General features: G+C 30.8%; 1 protein-coding gene across 1 annotated transcript in view; it reads left to right on the top strand.

The window, feature by feature from the left end:
- LOC120891565 (cadherin-related family member 4) overlaps nt 1–15,045 on the top strand; it is a 143,629-nt gene that overhangs the window by 26,033 nt on the left and 102,551 nt on the right. The window contains exons 8-11 of the mRNA XM_040290880.2: nt 1,476–1,658; nt 4,854–4,945; nt 10,105–10,217; nt 10,932–11,077. Of these exons, the coding sequence (XP_040146814.2) occupies nt 1,476–1,658; nt 4,854–4,945; nt 10,105–10,217; nt 10,932–11,077 (534 nt within the window). The remainder of the gene's footprint in view (nt 1–1,475; nt 1,659–4,853; nt 4,946–10,104; nt 10,218–10,931; nt 11,078–15,045) is intronic.

Consider the following 15,045-nt stretch of genomic DNA (forward strand, 5'->3'; position numbering starts at 1 on the left):
CATTTTCTTATAGGCTGTTGAGATAACTGATTTTATTAGTAAAACATTCACTACATATCTCTATATAGTGGGTTCAAGCAGACAATCAGAAGCACCAGGGGTACACTGAGGGAGCTTCTTTAATACTCTCTGAAAGGCTGTACTAACATAATGCTAGAACTTGAAGTTCACAAGGCAAGAAATCAGGAAGAGAAGACAGCTATAAAGTGTGGTAAGTTAAGGGTAGACTAGAAGCATCTGATAGACCCCACAAGTATGGACTGAGACCCACATTGGTTCTTATTGTCTCTGACCTGGGTGTTGTTGGTAGCTCATGAAAGCTGGGGCATTTCATCACAGAGCTGAGCACACATACCTGTTCAGCAAGTCAGAGAAACTGGAAGAACTACAGCAGGTCAGGTAGTTGCAGACTCAGCTAGTTAGTTTACACAAACAGTGATGAAGGGGACCAGCCAAAACATATGTAAGGAACAAAAGGACTGCTGCTATCCTCATCCTTCACATTGGCCAAGAAGCTCCCTTATGATCCACATGAAGCAAAACACACACAATAATTAGAATTATGGAAAAATAAAATTTGGCTTAGAAGAGTTGACATATTTCAGAATCAGCATACTGATCAACCAACATTTGAGATCATTCATTTAAGTTCTTAGAGTTATTACCAATTTATGCATCTGTCTTTGAAATCCAAATGTCAGGCTGGGGTTGTGGCTCAGGGGTAGAGTGCTCTCCTAGCACACGTGAGGCACTGGGTTCAATTCTCAGCATCGCATAAAATAAATAAATAAAATAAAGGTATCTTGTCTACCTACAACTAAAAAAATATTTTTTAAAAGATGCAAATGTCATTGGGAGAAGAAACTAGCTAAGGACAATTTTGGCAAGACTAAAGCCTTTGAGAGTTAGGAAGACACTCAGGATTAAGCCAGATGATTCCAGAGCAAACAGAAGTAATTCTGGGAAGGAAGTAGGTAGGTGGTGGCAGCAGAGATAGTCTCTTATGCTTTGCAAACTTTCTTTAGTTTGATCTTTAAACTCATTTTTCATTTTTTATGCAATGAGATTAATTTGAAAGGCAAAAGCAATGAATGATTAGGATTTCGAAATATTTTTACTAATTTTTAAAGTTCAAAAGCATTAGCAACAATTTATTATTGTAATTAAAATGAAATACAATGGTCTGTGTTTGCTTTTTTTTACAAGTAGTTGTAAACAAATAAATGACAATTTACAAACTTGGAGGAAAATTTGATGAAACAATTTTTAAATATGATTATTTTAAAATATAAGCATACAGTAAGCAGAAGCAAACTATAAAATAAAGAAATATTTCCAATGAATGTATAATTTCTAACGATTGTTTTTCTCATTCACATAAAAAATATCATTAAATAATTTTAAAAATTGTCAATATAAATAAACTAACATAAGCTTACTGATTTGGTAATTCTTTACTTTATTTATTTAATTAGTTAAAGGTATAATCACTCTTCTTCAGCCTTTGAATCTTGACAACCCAAATAACTCCAAAACCTACCCTTTGGAAATTGAGGCCAGAGATAATGGAAATAATACCAACACTTACATGTTTACAGTTTTTGTGGAGAACATAGATGATCCTATTTCCTGTGACTCAAGTTTTTCAACAGGAGCAGGTATATTACAGGTTAATTTTATTTTAAAAAATATATGAAATGATACAACAGTAAAATTTAAAAATAAAACCTAGAATTGTAGTTCAAATTTACTTAGTTTTATTAAAAATAATTTAAATCCTGAATACAAGATATAACATGCTTCGGAAAAGAAAACACTATATTCAAATTGTTATTTTTTTTCTTTGTGTGGTAGATAAAGGATAGAAGAAATGACAAAATTATTCTAAGTTTATCTGTCACATACAAATTAATGGGTGGCTTTAAAAGATGCCAAATACCAGAAAATATAAATAACAAAATATATTTTTCACCTACTATATTGTTCAAGACATAAATATAACAGGAAAAAAAGGTAATGTTATATAGACATTGAAAAATTAGCAATTTTAAGTTCGGATATTTTAATAAACCACACAGAATATTATGGTAGTAAATATTTGTTTTAAAAAATGATTACAATCTTTCTCCCAGAATTTGTTTCTTAGATTTATCTTTGCCAAAATATTAAAACATGGTCAAGATGTATTGCAAAATTTGTAATAAGCATAATTTTGAAATAACCAAAATATCTAACTATAGGAAATTGACCAAAAGTTGTATATATTTTAATGAATCATACCTAGTCTTTAAAAATTACCTTTTAAAAAATAATAGGCATGAGATGACAATGATACACACTTTAGTTTGCTTAATTTTGTGTACAATGATGTCATTGTACATTGTCCCCCCAATAATTATAAACATATGCTATTTTATTTAATCATTTCTTTTTGTATGAGTACAGTAAATTAGTCTGAACATGCCTGACTTTTTTTGTTTGTTTGTTTGTTTGTTTGTTTCTGTGTGTTTGTTTTGGGTGCTGGGGATTGAACACAGAGGCACTTTACATTTAGCTATATCCCAAGCTTTTTTCACTTTTTATTTTGAGATAGGTTCTTATTAAGTTGCCAAGATTGGCCTCCAACTTGCAATCATCCTGCTTCAGCCTACCAAGTCACACAGTGCCTGGCTCTACTGTTAATTTTTAATGTCTCTTATATTAAAAAACTCTAGCTTTAATTATAAAATTTCAGTGTATTATGAATATAGTAGTGTCATTACATCTGATAGCCTTACTCCCCCCAAAGAGAATTACTGGAATCTGTATACCTTTATATATACAATAATGAAATATGTTCTTATTGTGCTACATAATTCAGAGCCTCATATACTGTTCATTAACCTCACCCTTATGTGTGTTGGTTTCTTTTTCATGAAGGCTTTCTAAAAAATAAACTCTTTTAAACATTTGACTGTATTTAGACAATGCACATAACTGGAGCTCCGAAACAGATTGGCTTGATTTAATTTTAGTTGGGTCAACTGGATCTCAATAATTATATCTGTTCTGCTTGTTCTCTCTTCTTTTCTGTTTTTTTCCTAAACTTAGCCACTTCGTTATTTGTCATATTAAACTTAGCCACTTTGTTATTTGTCTCCTTTCACCTTTTCTGTTTGAGTGCTTGTCTTCCTCTCCCTATTTCTATTAGGAGAAACTGAAAGTTGAAGTCAAGAGGAACAAGGCAAACTTCATTAAAACACTCCCCCCTCTCCCCCCCAACCAGTGCCTGTCTATTGCAGCTGTGTAGCGACTTCTCACAGTGTTCCCTCTTCACTGTCCACAGAAGCATCACCTTTTGAAAATTCAAAATTTCTAAAACACACACACACACACACACACACACACTTCTTGCTTTGAGCAAAAATATACCTTCTGCTATGGATATTAATAAATATGTCTGAAATAGGAATTTATATCAAAGGAATTGTTCTCAGGCTAAAAGAGAAGTCACCTAGGTGAGCTCTGGCAATGAGCCAGCTTTCCGTTTGATGTTTGTGAAGATAGTATCTTTTGGATCACTTTGAAACAATGGGATGTTCTCTGTAATTTCCATTTGGTCTTCCCAAATTATAGTGAGTTTTAAAAAGATACACATGGATCCCATGAAGGTCATTTTGACCTGGTTTCTGCCAGACTTGGCTGAACCAACACAAACTGCTCAAACACTATCAAGATCATGATGCCCTCTTTTCCATTATGTGGGCTGTGTCCGTGGGATGGATGGATAGTGGGGGGAAATTACTTTCTATGAAACACAGGGTAACTAAGTGCCTCTCTGAAAAGGTGTTGATCTGATTTTCAAGTTGTTGGTTTGATACACATGTTCACCTGACTGTGGTTTGTTATCTCTCTATAATTAACACAGAGCAAACCATTAAGTTAGAGAATCTGTTTATATATGTTCAATTTGAAACAAAAGTTCAAAAAGAGTTAGTTCCATTAACACAAAAAATATTCCTTAACATCCTTAGAAATAGTCAAATAATATGAGGCTTTTGCAGAACCACCTAATTTATATCCAAGACTGAGACTTTTTGAGAATTCTAGAAGAAAAGAAACTACCAATGATTTAAATGTACATGCATCTGAGTTATTTGATTTTGGGGTGAGAGAATCACAATGGTAACATTGGATGTAAAATAAGAAATGTTTGGGGAAATGAGAGTAGCAGTTGTGAGATATTTATGTATGGTATTTTATTTAGTCCTCAAAACTACTCTGAAGTTGAAAATGTACTTTATCTGCATTGTCCAGATGAGAATACTGATGAAGCAGGAATTCAAGCTCATTTCTTCTGACTTTGCTACCTGGCTCCACATTGTGAACATTATTGTGGAACAGAATAAAAACGTCTACCTTCTAACATATAAGATTCCCAGATGAAATATCTTAGAGACTATCGGAGGTTGTGCAAGCACTGAGCAATTATATCCCATTCCACACACTAGCCCTACATTTAAATTTAGAAATATGAATTGGAACTATGTTGATTTAAAAATTACAGATGTTCATGTGAATAAATATTTTTAATTTTCTGAAAATGTATTAAGAAAACTGCTTGAAAGCCAGACATGGGAGCATAAACCTATAGTGTCAGCACTCAGGAGGTTGAAACAGGAGCATCAGTTGAGCCCAGGGGTTCAAGCTCAGCCTGAGCAACATAAAAGACTCTGTCTAAAAAACAAAAACAAAAACAAAACAAACAAAAACCTGAAGTTGAAATTTTTACAGCATGAAGACTTATCACACCCATATGAGGCAAAGAATGTTTGAATTTAAAATTTTTGTTCATGATTTTGGTGATTTTATAGGTGTTTCAGTGTCTGTTCCTGAAAATATTCCTGCATCTGCTTTTATATATATGATTCTTTCAAGGGACCCAGATATAGGACAAGAAGTTGAAGTAAGTTTTTAACTTTCACTTATTAATTTTTTAAAAAATTTGATTTAAAAGTGTCTAATTTTTAATCAGCAAAAATTTATTTCATCAGCTTTTTAACTATAGTAGTCACCTAATGACAGATTTACACACTAATGAAATGTCCTTTCATTGTTTTTTTTTTCATTTCAATCATGTCATTTCATTGTTATTTTCTTTTATTCACTCCAATCAGGCATATTTTCTTCTTATACATGTAATTTGAATAATGGACATTTTAGATCTCCCCCTTATTTCTGGTTTCAGCAATAATTCCTAAAGAATAGAAAATTCATATGTGATAGATGACAACATGGTTACAGCTTAAGAGGAGGTAAAGAAAAAATTTAAGATAATTTATTCATAACTGCATTTTCTCAGAAATTTCTAATGGTGCAATATGACCTAAATGTAATTATGTTTTAAGAAAACAACTGGATTCTTGATTATACATTATAAATCATATTAATACATTAGAACATTCTGCCTTAAATTTAGCAACTCTAATTCTCCATAGAAGAGACTTACATTGTTTCCTATTTGTTCATAATTGTTGCAAAAATACTGGCTCATAAACATGACTTGAGAATTCAGTTGAAACTAAAGTTTAAAGGAGCAGATCTCTGGAGAATTAAGCCTATATATAATTTTTATGGTGACCCAATTTTAATGAGGCATTGATTAGCATACTTGATTACATATTTTGTTCATGTGAATTTAGACGGAGGATAGAAGACAACACAGGAAAAAAAATGAAATTCCTTGTTTACAGGTTCAGATCCTCCATTCTGTGAGTATGTGTTTCAGGAAGGAAAAAGACAGAAGATGGGGGTCTTATGCGTTTGAAATATGTGTTTTTTGTGGGGGTTTAGGCTATGTGTGGAATTGGTGTTTCCATAAATATAAATTATAATTATGTGTTTACATGTATATTACATAAGTAAAATTTATAACATTTGGATTTTATTGCAAAAGTCATTATAAAAGAGAAACAAATACTTGGAAGATGATAATTTTTAACAATTCAAAATCATAAAAGTAAGGAGAGAAATAAAAAAAAAATTTCCACAAGAATATTTAGTGGAATTTATTCTAAAATAAGCCAACTTTAGTTGTTCACTTACAGACAATAAAATGTAAGCCATTATACCCGTCAAAATGGCCATTGTGACTTTTTAGAAATGGCATTCGATATCACATCTCCAAGTTTTATTCTTTTTCTTTAAGCCAGAATCTGATGTGAATTTTTCGTAATTTAGTTTCTCTATGAAATTCTTTTCAAAATCTTTAATATTTATCTTGAATCTGGGCCCAGTTATAGGCATGGGTGACATCAATGTACAGGAACATGCTTATGCCCATAAAATCTTTGTCTCCAAAGCAATATTTTATTTTTTCCATATAGAAAATCAATACAGAGATGACATCAAATGGTTTCTTCCAAGTATTTCAGTGCATGTACCTCCTTTAGATACACTTCCTGAGTATACAAGAGGGAGGGACATTTTTTTTAAATTGGAAAAAGCTGCATATGTGAAACTAGAAAGTAATTATGAAAACAGTGACAGATATTTACAAAAATGCTCTAGTACTTAAGCACATGAACCAATGGAAAAAGTACAGTTAAAATGCGAAAAGAATGTTCAAATTGTTTTTGAAGTCTGGAACTGAGAGTAGGTTCAGATTTAATTTATGGGCACTGTTTTTACAAACCTAAATTTTATATAGGTCTGGCCAAATATCTGCATCAAAACTGTCAGCTCAAAATTCACGCTTTTTCAATAATGTATTTTCCATGTTTGTGTTTTTTCTTTAAGTTTCTAATATTAAATTCTTCAAGTAACGCCACTGCCTACTTTGCTTTGGATTCACGTAATGGTGTCATTTCTAAAACCATTGAACCTCTTTTGGATTATGAAACAAATCCTAAGGTGAGACTAAATATAAAATAGAGAATTAAAATAACAAATGCCTTTAAATACTTTTTCAATAAAAATAATTATTGAAACATCTAAATTGAAATAAAAATATACCAAATTTTATGTAATTGCCTTTTCATATTCACATAGATCATGTAGAAATTCTCATTAAGATAACTGATGAAAAAGTTAATTGATTCATCTTACCTTTTTCTTAGACCTTTTAAAATATCTCAGTTGTTGTATGTGCTTCTATGGGTGTGTGTAAAAGTTGGAAGAGGGATCCTCTCTATATTCAAAAGCCTAGAACTGAGACAATGTTTTGTGTAATCTAATGAGATCATACTTCTTAGTTTTGAATTATCTGGAGAACTGCATCTGTCTGACTTTACTTGATTGTAGAGACCTAACCTCTTTTTTCCCTCATTGCCCTGGTCAAATTTCAAATTAAAAAAGATTGGGAAAGAGAAAAGTATAAGGAGATGGAGAAACATAATAAATCACTTCTCCCTACCAACTTGTTCTGAGAAATGGAATCATTTAAATTTCAAATGTTTTCCAGTTTCTTAAATAATTCTCAATGATGCTTCCAGTAAAACTATCAAGTTCCCCTGCCCCCTTTATTCTCTAATCTTACCTAGATACTGACTTCCTAAATTGCAAAAATTTTGGCCAGAACTTTTCTCATCAGGTAGAAATAAAAACAAAACAAAACAAAACAAAAAACAAAATAAACAAACAAATCCAGTCATTTCTCTAAGACCAAGACATCTGGTTAGCCATTTATAAAATTACTTTTCATTCTGGTATTATAGGCTCTTGTGTCATATAGTCAACTTTGCTGTTTTTCACTCACTCCTAAAGACACAAATTGCCTTTATTATTTTTGTTCTTTTATAGACATTCTGATTTTAATTGCATTGAATTTATAAAGTATAATGGCATCTCATCATCTTTAAAGCATCATTGAGAATTATTTAAAATTTGTTTAAATTTTCAATAAGACTTTATATTTATCCAGATTTTTCATACTACTTGTATAGCATTCTTAGCCACCCTTCATTTTATTGTTAAATATCCATTTTCTAATTGCTCTTTATAGTTGTATAAAAAACTATTGGTTTCTGTTTCCTGATCTCAAAGACAGCGAATCTCAAAATCCTTTTATTGATTCTAATACTGTCTTGGTGATTTTTCATTTTTTATGTGTCAACATTCATAAAGGGCTTGTTGAAAATAAAAGTTACTACTTTCTCTATAATCCTTACAATTTTAATTTATTTGTTTTAAGCCTTCTTGTTCTGATAAGAATTTCTAGGGGGGGGGGAAGTTCACTAGAAATGGTATAAGAAAGAATCCTTATCTTGTCATGATTTTCAAAAACGTTGTTTAAATGTTTCAAATTGGAATGCTATTTGTTGTAGGATATAGTTAATCTTTTTAAATAATGAAATTTTCTTTTATTAAGAGGTTTTTTTTAAAAAAAACAGGAGTTTGATTTTGACTTATATACCTTTTTTTCTCCATTTGTTCTAATGATTATATTTTCCTTTTTTCTTTCATCTATTAAAGTTCTAAGCTACTTAAACATATTTTCTACTATTACACCATCCTGTGTTTTAGCATATAATCAACCCCATTTGAGATCATTTTCAATATTGACTGCTAATTCACTTAATTAATATTTTAGTTTCATTTGATACTTGAATTCCCGGCTAGCCCCCCTAACCATTCCCCACAGCTGTTTGGACAGTGTTGAGGAGCTGTTCTTCCAAAGGGTATTTACCATTTGACTCTGAAAGACATGCCTCTGGAATAACTGGCCTTTGGGAAATCCATATGTTATTTTCATGCCTTGGCAATTCTCAGAGGAGATGGTTAATGTGGTCACTATTCACCTGCAATACCCCACCCCTATCCCCACTTTTTATTTCCCCTTACAATATCATTTCAGTAGTATTTTTGAAGGATTACAGAAAACTATTTTATTCTGTACTTCAATCTGATTTAAAAGCAAAATTGCACTTGATCAACTTTCACCTTCCTTTGATTTACATGTCAATCTTCCCAATTAGACATGCTTTCCTACACACTTAAGGTTATTTCTAATTTTAATAAGATAATTCTTATCTCTAGTTACATTTGCATCAAATAGTCAGTACCTGAAAAATAATTTTTGAATGAAAACATTTAACTTTAGCTACCAATTTCCAATGTTTTGTTAAGATTCAAAACATAAAGAGACAGCAGATTCATTTGTTCAAAAATACTATTTTTGTTTTCCAAGTACTGTGTGGCAACTCTTACCTTTACTTCTAAGTACCACACATTTAGTTTTTCTCCTACTTTTTTCCTAATTGTGTATTTTATCTCTATTTTATACATTTTCTACCTTATTTCTAAACAACTAGTTTATACGTGTTTTTTTCTGAATAATAATTTGCTTAAAGGTAATATATTGTTGTTCATGCAAATTTTAGAATATTCATATCTGTGATCTTCAATTTCTTCTCACTTATTTAAAATATTCCTGAAGTAGAAAGCTCAAAAGTTACAATTTTGCGGATTAAATGTATTTTAAAGTACTTTTTGCATATACATATAACTTATTATAAAATTAAATTTAAAAATAAAACAAAAAATTACAATCATTCTTTGACTTCATCAAAATTAGGTATTACCTCTTTAGAGTACACTTCTTTGTTGTTTATGGCATTAGAATGTTACCTCTTTAAATAAAACTTCTATTCTGAAGTTTCTAAAATATTTGAGGCTTTTCAGTCAGTATTTTCTAAAAGTTAGTTGTTGAGCTTCAGAGATTTTTCCCTAAACAATAAAGTTACTTTTATTTTGATATTTTATTTATTTTAAAAATTTATTTATTTACTCTAATTTGTTATAGTATTTTGATATTTTAACAAATTTAAATTTGACATATTTTCTTATTGTGGTATGCTGAAAACTATCAAAAATTTAACCTCAGTTTCATAACAACTGGGAAGTTAGCATTAATTGCAGAATCTGCATGAGAATACAAGAGATGTTCTTTTCTAGAAATGATTTTAAAGTGTTTTTGGGGTGCTACATTTTTATGCTAAGAGCTTTTTAAAGTGTTTTTTTTTCCTGTTTTATTTTTAAAGAACTTTTTATGACGGGGAAGATGCATATTTTAAGTACTCAAGGAAAAAAAAATAAAGATGTACTCTCTTCTCTTGTTTATTTTAGCATTTCCAGTTTGTAATTGCTGTTAGGAATAAGGAGAACCTCCCTGTGGAGTCATGTGTTGGCACCATCACTATAAACATCCAGAATGTTAACGATGAGAGTCCTGTTCTTACGTAAGCAATGAGTAATCTAAATATTTAAGTGCTATGATTAAATCACTGAAACTTTTTAAATAGCAGTTAAAATATCAATGTTTTACTATTTCTATTATAATTTTCTTAAAATTATTAGAAATCAAAATTTTATGAACTCTTTGTTATTGCTTTTTTAAATAAGGATTAAAAATCAACTCCATTTCTACTTTGCTTTCAACACTACAAAGAGAAATAATACTTTGGGGGAAAAGATTTTAACATTTGATATTTTCTTGCTGATTATCTTTAATATGTAAAATATTACAGAAAACTCAGAGATATGTTCATATTGTGAATCAAGGTGGCAGTTCAAGAGAATTTGGGCAATAAGTTCTTGCAGATATTGAAATATTTCCAAACATATGAAATGAAAATGTGATTGCCAGAGTGTTTGTAGAATTTTATCATCTGGAAAAAGTATAATTTACTAGTCATTGGAAGGAGTGGAGAAAGAGTTTAGGTAAAAAAAATTAAAAACAAAAAGAAAAGAAGAAGAAAAAAATATTATAAGATCATTTATGATATATAAGCATTCCCTACATACATAATAATCTACAAATTATTTAAGGCCAGTGGCTTTAAAATGTTACAAAATATGTATCAAAAGAAATTTAAAATATTTGTTGTATGACATAGATGAAAAGAGACATTTGTTTATACTGAATGATAAAAAAAATCTCTTTTGTCCCACAGATACATACCAGATGCACCTATAAATATTTATGAAAATCTGCCTGTTGGAACAATGCTGGTCAAGTTGACAGCAACTGATAGAGACATAGGGGACTCAGTACACTATGAATTTATAGGTATACAAAAAGAATTTTCTATAAATGAAGGTAAAAAAAAGTTTTGTGGCTAATCATTTCAGAAAGTATAATATAATGTATTTTTCACTAGCTAAAAATAAGCCTGATTATCATTCTATTAGGATGAAAACATCTTCAAAATATTTAGCAGTGTATTTACATATTTCTATGAAGTAACAAGTAATCATTTCTTCCTTCTCAGAAGTATGGAAACTCTCAGACAATTCAGATCCATAACAGTATTCCCTAGGATTTTATTGTATAGTTTTCCTCTGAGAAGTAAACTTTCCCATGGAAACCAGAATACTAGTTAACATAAATTGAATATTTATTTTTATATCATACATTCCTCTAGGACTTTGCATGCATAATAAGCCCATTGGGGTTTTACTGTCCTAACCCCCATCTATCATATAACTCCTGGAGAGGAGTTTTAATTTAGCCAAACTCATATGATTAATTTCTTTAGAAGACCTGTAGTGAATTTAATCTGCTTGATTGTGACACTTGTAACTCTGAGTACATCTCACATGACTGGAAGTTAGAAGTTCATGCCTCTAACAATTTAGGTATAAAGCAAGGAGGAGGAAGAAAGAAAAATTTCTCATCTTTTAAAGAGGGTATACACATAATTGGATTAAATATAAATGGTCTACCATATCAATAGAAAGACCACCATGTAAGGGTTCAGAATCTGAGGTTAGGGAAGATGATCCATGGAAGGGTGGCTAGGTATGGCAAGTCACAGTTTAAGTGGAGAGGAAGAAGGGTTCTTGAACTGGGTATGAGGGAGATGGCAGCAGAGAAAGGACAGTAGTTTACATACAGGGGGATTGCTAACTATATTAAGGAAAGGCTGACACTCCTATAGGAGAAATGAATTATTAAGATAGAAAATAAAAACCATGTGGGTGGGGATGAATTAAAATTTGAAGGTATCAGAGTGAATGTATGCATTTCAATATACATATTTGTATATATGTGTCTATACATAATATACACAAATACACAACAAATATTGACATAACTACATGTGTATACACACATACATACATTCTGTACCTGTGTCTACAATAAGATTGAAAGAGTTTAAGAACCCCAATGTCACAATAGCAAAAATATACTTTGTGTGCAGATACTGACCTCTAGGTCCTCTTTCCCTACAAGAGCACCTTAGAGGAATGGTTCCTTTTGAGACTAGAGCAGTTAAAATATAGGATGAACAAACATGCAAGAACCTACTCAAACAATAACAAGGAATGTCAATAAGGTGAAGAAATTAAACAAAATTGGTTCTATTTTGGGAATGCTCGGACCATTGGAATATCAAAATAAATGATCATGCATAGAATCAACCAAGGTGCCCACCAATGGGTGAAAGGATGAGGTACGTGCAGTATATTTTCATAATGGAATACTATTCCATTCTAAAAGAGTTTGCAATCTTGTCATTTGCAACAGCATAGACAAAACTAGATATCATTTTGTTAAGTGAAATAAGCCAGAGACAAAAAAGATAGATAATGCATTTTCTCAGGTCATAAGAGACTTGGAAGGACACAGGATGGGAGATGAAAAGGAGATTAAGAGGTACCAAAAGGAAAGTAGTAGGAATAATTAGTTCTGGCTCTCTACAGCACAGTAGAATAATCACTGGTCACAACAGTGTGATCTATGTCCAAATAATGAGAACATAGGTGTATTAAAGTTCCCCAAACATAAAAATGATTAAGATTTTAGTAGATAAAATATTTATTACTCTGATTTGGTTGTTAAACATTGTATGCATATATCAAATTATCATAATGTACTCATAAAGATCTATGAATATTATGTATCAATAAAAATAAATAGGGCTGGGGTTGTAGCTCAGTGGAAGAGTGCTTGCCTAGCATGTGTGATGCACTGGGTTTGATTCTCAGTACCACATACAAGTATATAAAATAAAGGCCCATCAACAAATAAAAAAACATATTTAATAAATAAATAAACATAAGTAAGTTTATTGTATATTAAAACCCATAAATAAAATGGGAAACCATAGTCCACAGAGACATAAATATGCAAATAAACATGACAGTTTGATGAGGTAGAGGATGCTTATGTAGTTTCAAATACTTCTCCACACAATATATTTTGCACAAGGCAAAACAGTAACTTTGGAATGGGGTAAACTGGCAGATGCCTCCTTAGTCAAGTAATTAAGATGGACATGATTAGTAATAAAACAAACTGACAGAATAAAGTATAACTTCTGTGGTATTTAATCAAAAGCTTTAAAACCTTTATCAATTGAGAAAACTTTGGGCTCATCTAATCTGAGGAAAATTCTCCAAAACTGCTATTTTTAAAAATCTTTCAAAGGGTTAAGGTGGTAAAACTCAAGGGAAGATTTTAACAACTTTTTTTCAGTTGAAAAAGTTGAAACTGACTAACAACACATGACAATGTGTAACATTCTGAACTGGATCTTCTTTTTATTAAAAAATGGAGAAAATCAGTGAAATTTGAATGAGACTCTCAGAATTAAATGTATTGATATTAACTTCCTGCCTTCGATGCTTGTATCATGTGTATTTGGGGAAATATACATCAAATTTTTCAGAAGAGGGGCTGGGATGTGGCTCAAGCGGTAATGCGCTCGCCTGGCATGCACGGGGTGCTGGATCGATCCTCTGCACCACATAAAATAAAATGAAGATGTTGTGTCCACCGAAAACTGAAAAATAAATATTAAAAAAATTCTCTCTCTCTCTCTCTCTCTCTCTCTCTCTCTCTCTCTTTCTCTCTCTCTTTCTCTCTAAAAAAAATTCAGAAGATGAGGCATTATGTTAGCAACTTACTCTCAGATTATTCAGGAACAAAAACCTTCTACACAGGTTTATTTTTATTTAAAAATCTAATATTATATTTAAAATAAAAATGAAAAAAAATTATAGCTGTTGATGATAGGCAGAAAAAAGCCAATGCTTTAAATCATATTCTACAAATTCCTGAGGAAGCAAACAAAAGCAACAGACCCAAGAAATAAAAGTGTCATTCAAGAATACATTCCTAGACTATACCAAAATTCCATCTCACTCCAATCAGAATGGCAGTCATCAAGAATAGAAATAATAATAAATGCAAGAGAGGAGGCGGGAAAAAGGAACACTTTCGCACTGTTGGTAGGACTGTAAATTAGCACAACCACTATGGAAATCAATACAGAAGTTTCTTAAAACTCAGCCTGGAACAACCAAAAGACCCAGCTATAAAAATTTTTGGTCTAAAGGATTTAAATCATCACACTATAATAATACATGTATACCATATTTATATTAGCACACTTTGCAATAGCCAAATTATGAGGCTAACCTGGTATCCATCAATGGATAAATGGATAAAGTAGGTTTTCATGGCTATGAATTTTGAAATTGTTCTTCTATCAGTGTATCAGTTTTTTAATTTTAAATTAACTATGGAAAGCACCTAGGTTTTCATTTTCTTATATGAAGATTAATTATAATGATAAGATAGAACAAATTAAAAAATTTGATATTAATAGTACAAAAATCTATTTTTTTTTTTGAAAAAAATTGACTCTTTAAGGAAGAACTTTATGTGTCTTTCTTTCAATTTTTGTTTCATAACTGTCATAAAACTTTTAACCAGATCAAAAGCCTGTGCCTAAGAGCCAAGAATAACATTCAGAAAACCTTTATCAAAGAAATATAAAAAATTCTATATAATAATCATTCATTTACTTTGCATACATGAGGGAATAAGATATTTAATTAAACTTAATTTCCCATATCCATGATATTTACTATTTTGAGTAGCAAACCTAATAAACTTTTCTCCCATTCTCCTTTAAAAAATAATAAAAAATAAAATTCTACATGAACCAAAAATTTTTAAAAAAGAAAATGTGACATATTTATAATAATGGAGTTTTATTCAGCCATAAAATAATGGAAATTATGTAATTTGCAGGAAAGTACATAAAACTTGAGAAC

Source organism: Ictidomys tridecemlineatus, chromosome 2 (assembly GCF_052094955.1).
Source record: "Ictidomys tridecemlineatus isolate mIctTri1 chromosome 2, mIctTri1.hap1, whole genome shotgun sequence".
Lineage (NCBI taxonomy): Eukaryota > Metazoa > Chordata > Mammalia > Rodentia > Sciuridae > Ictidomys > Ictidomys tridecemlineatus.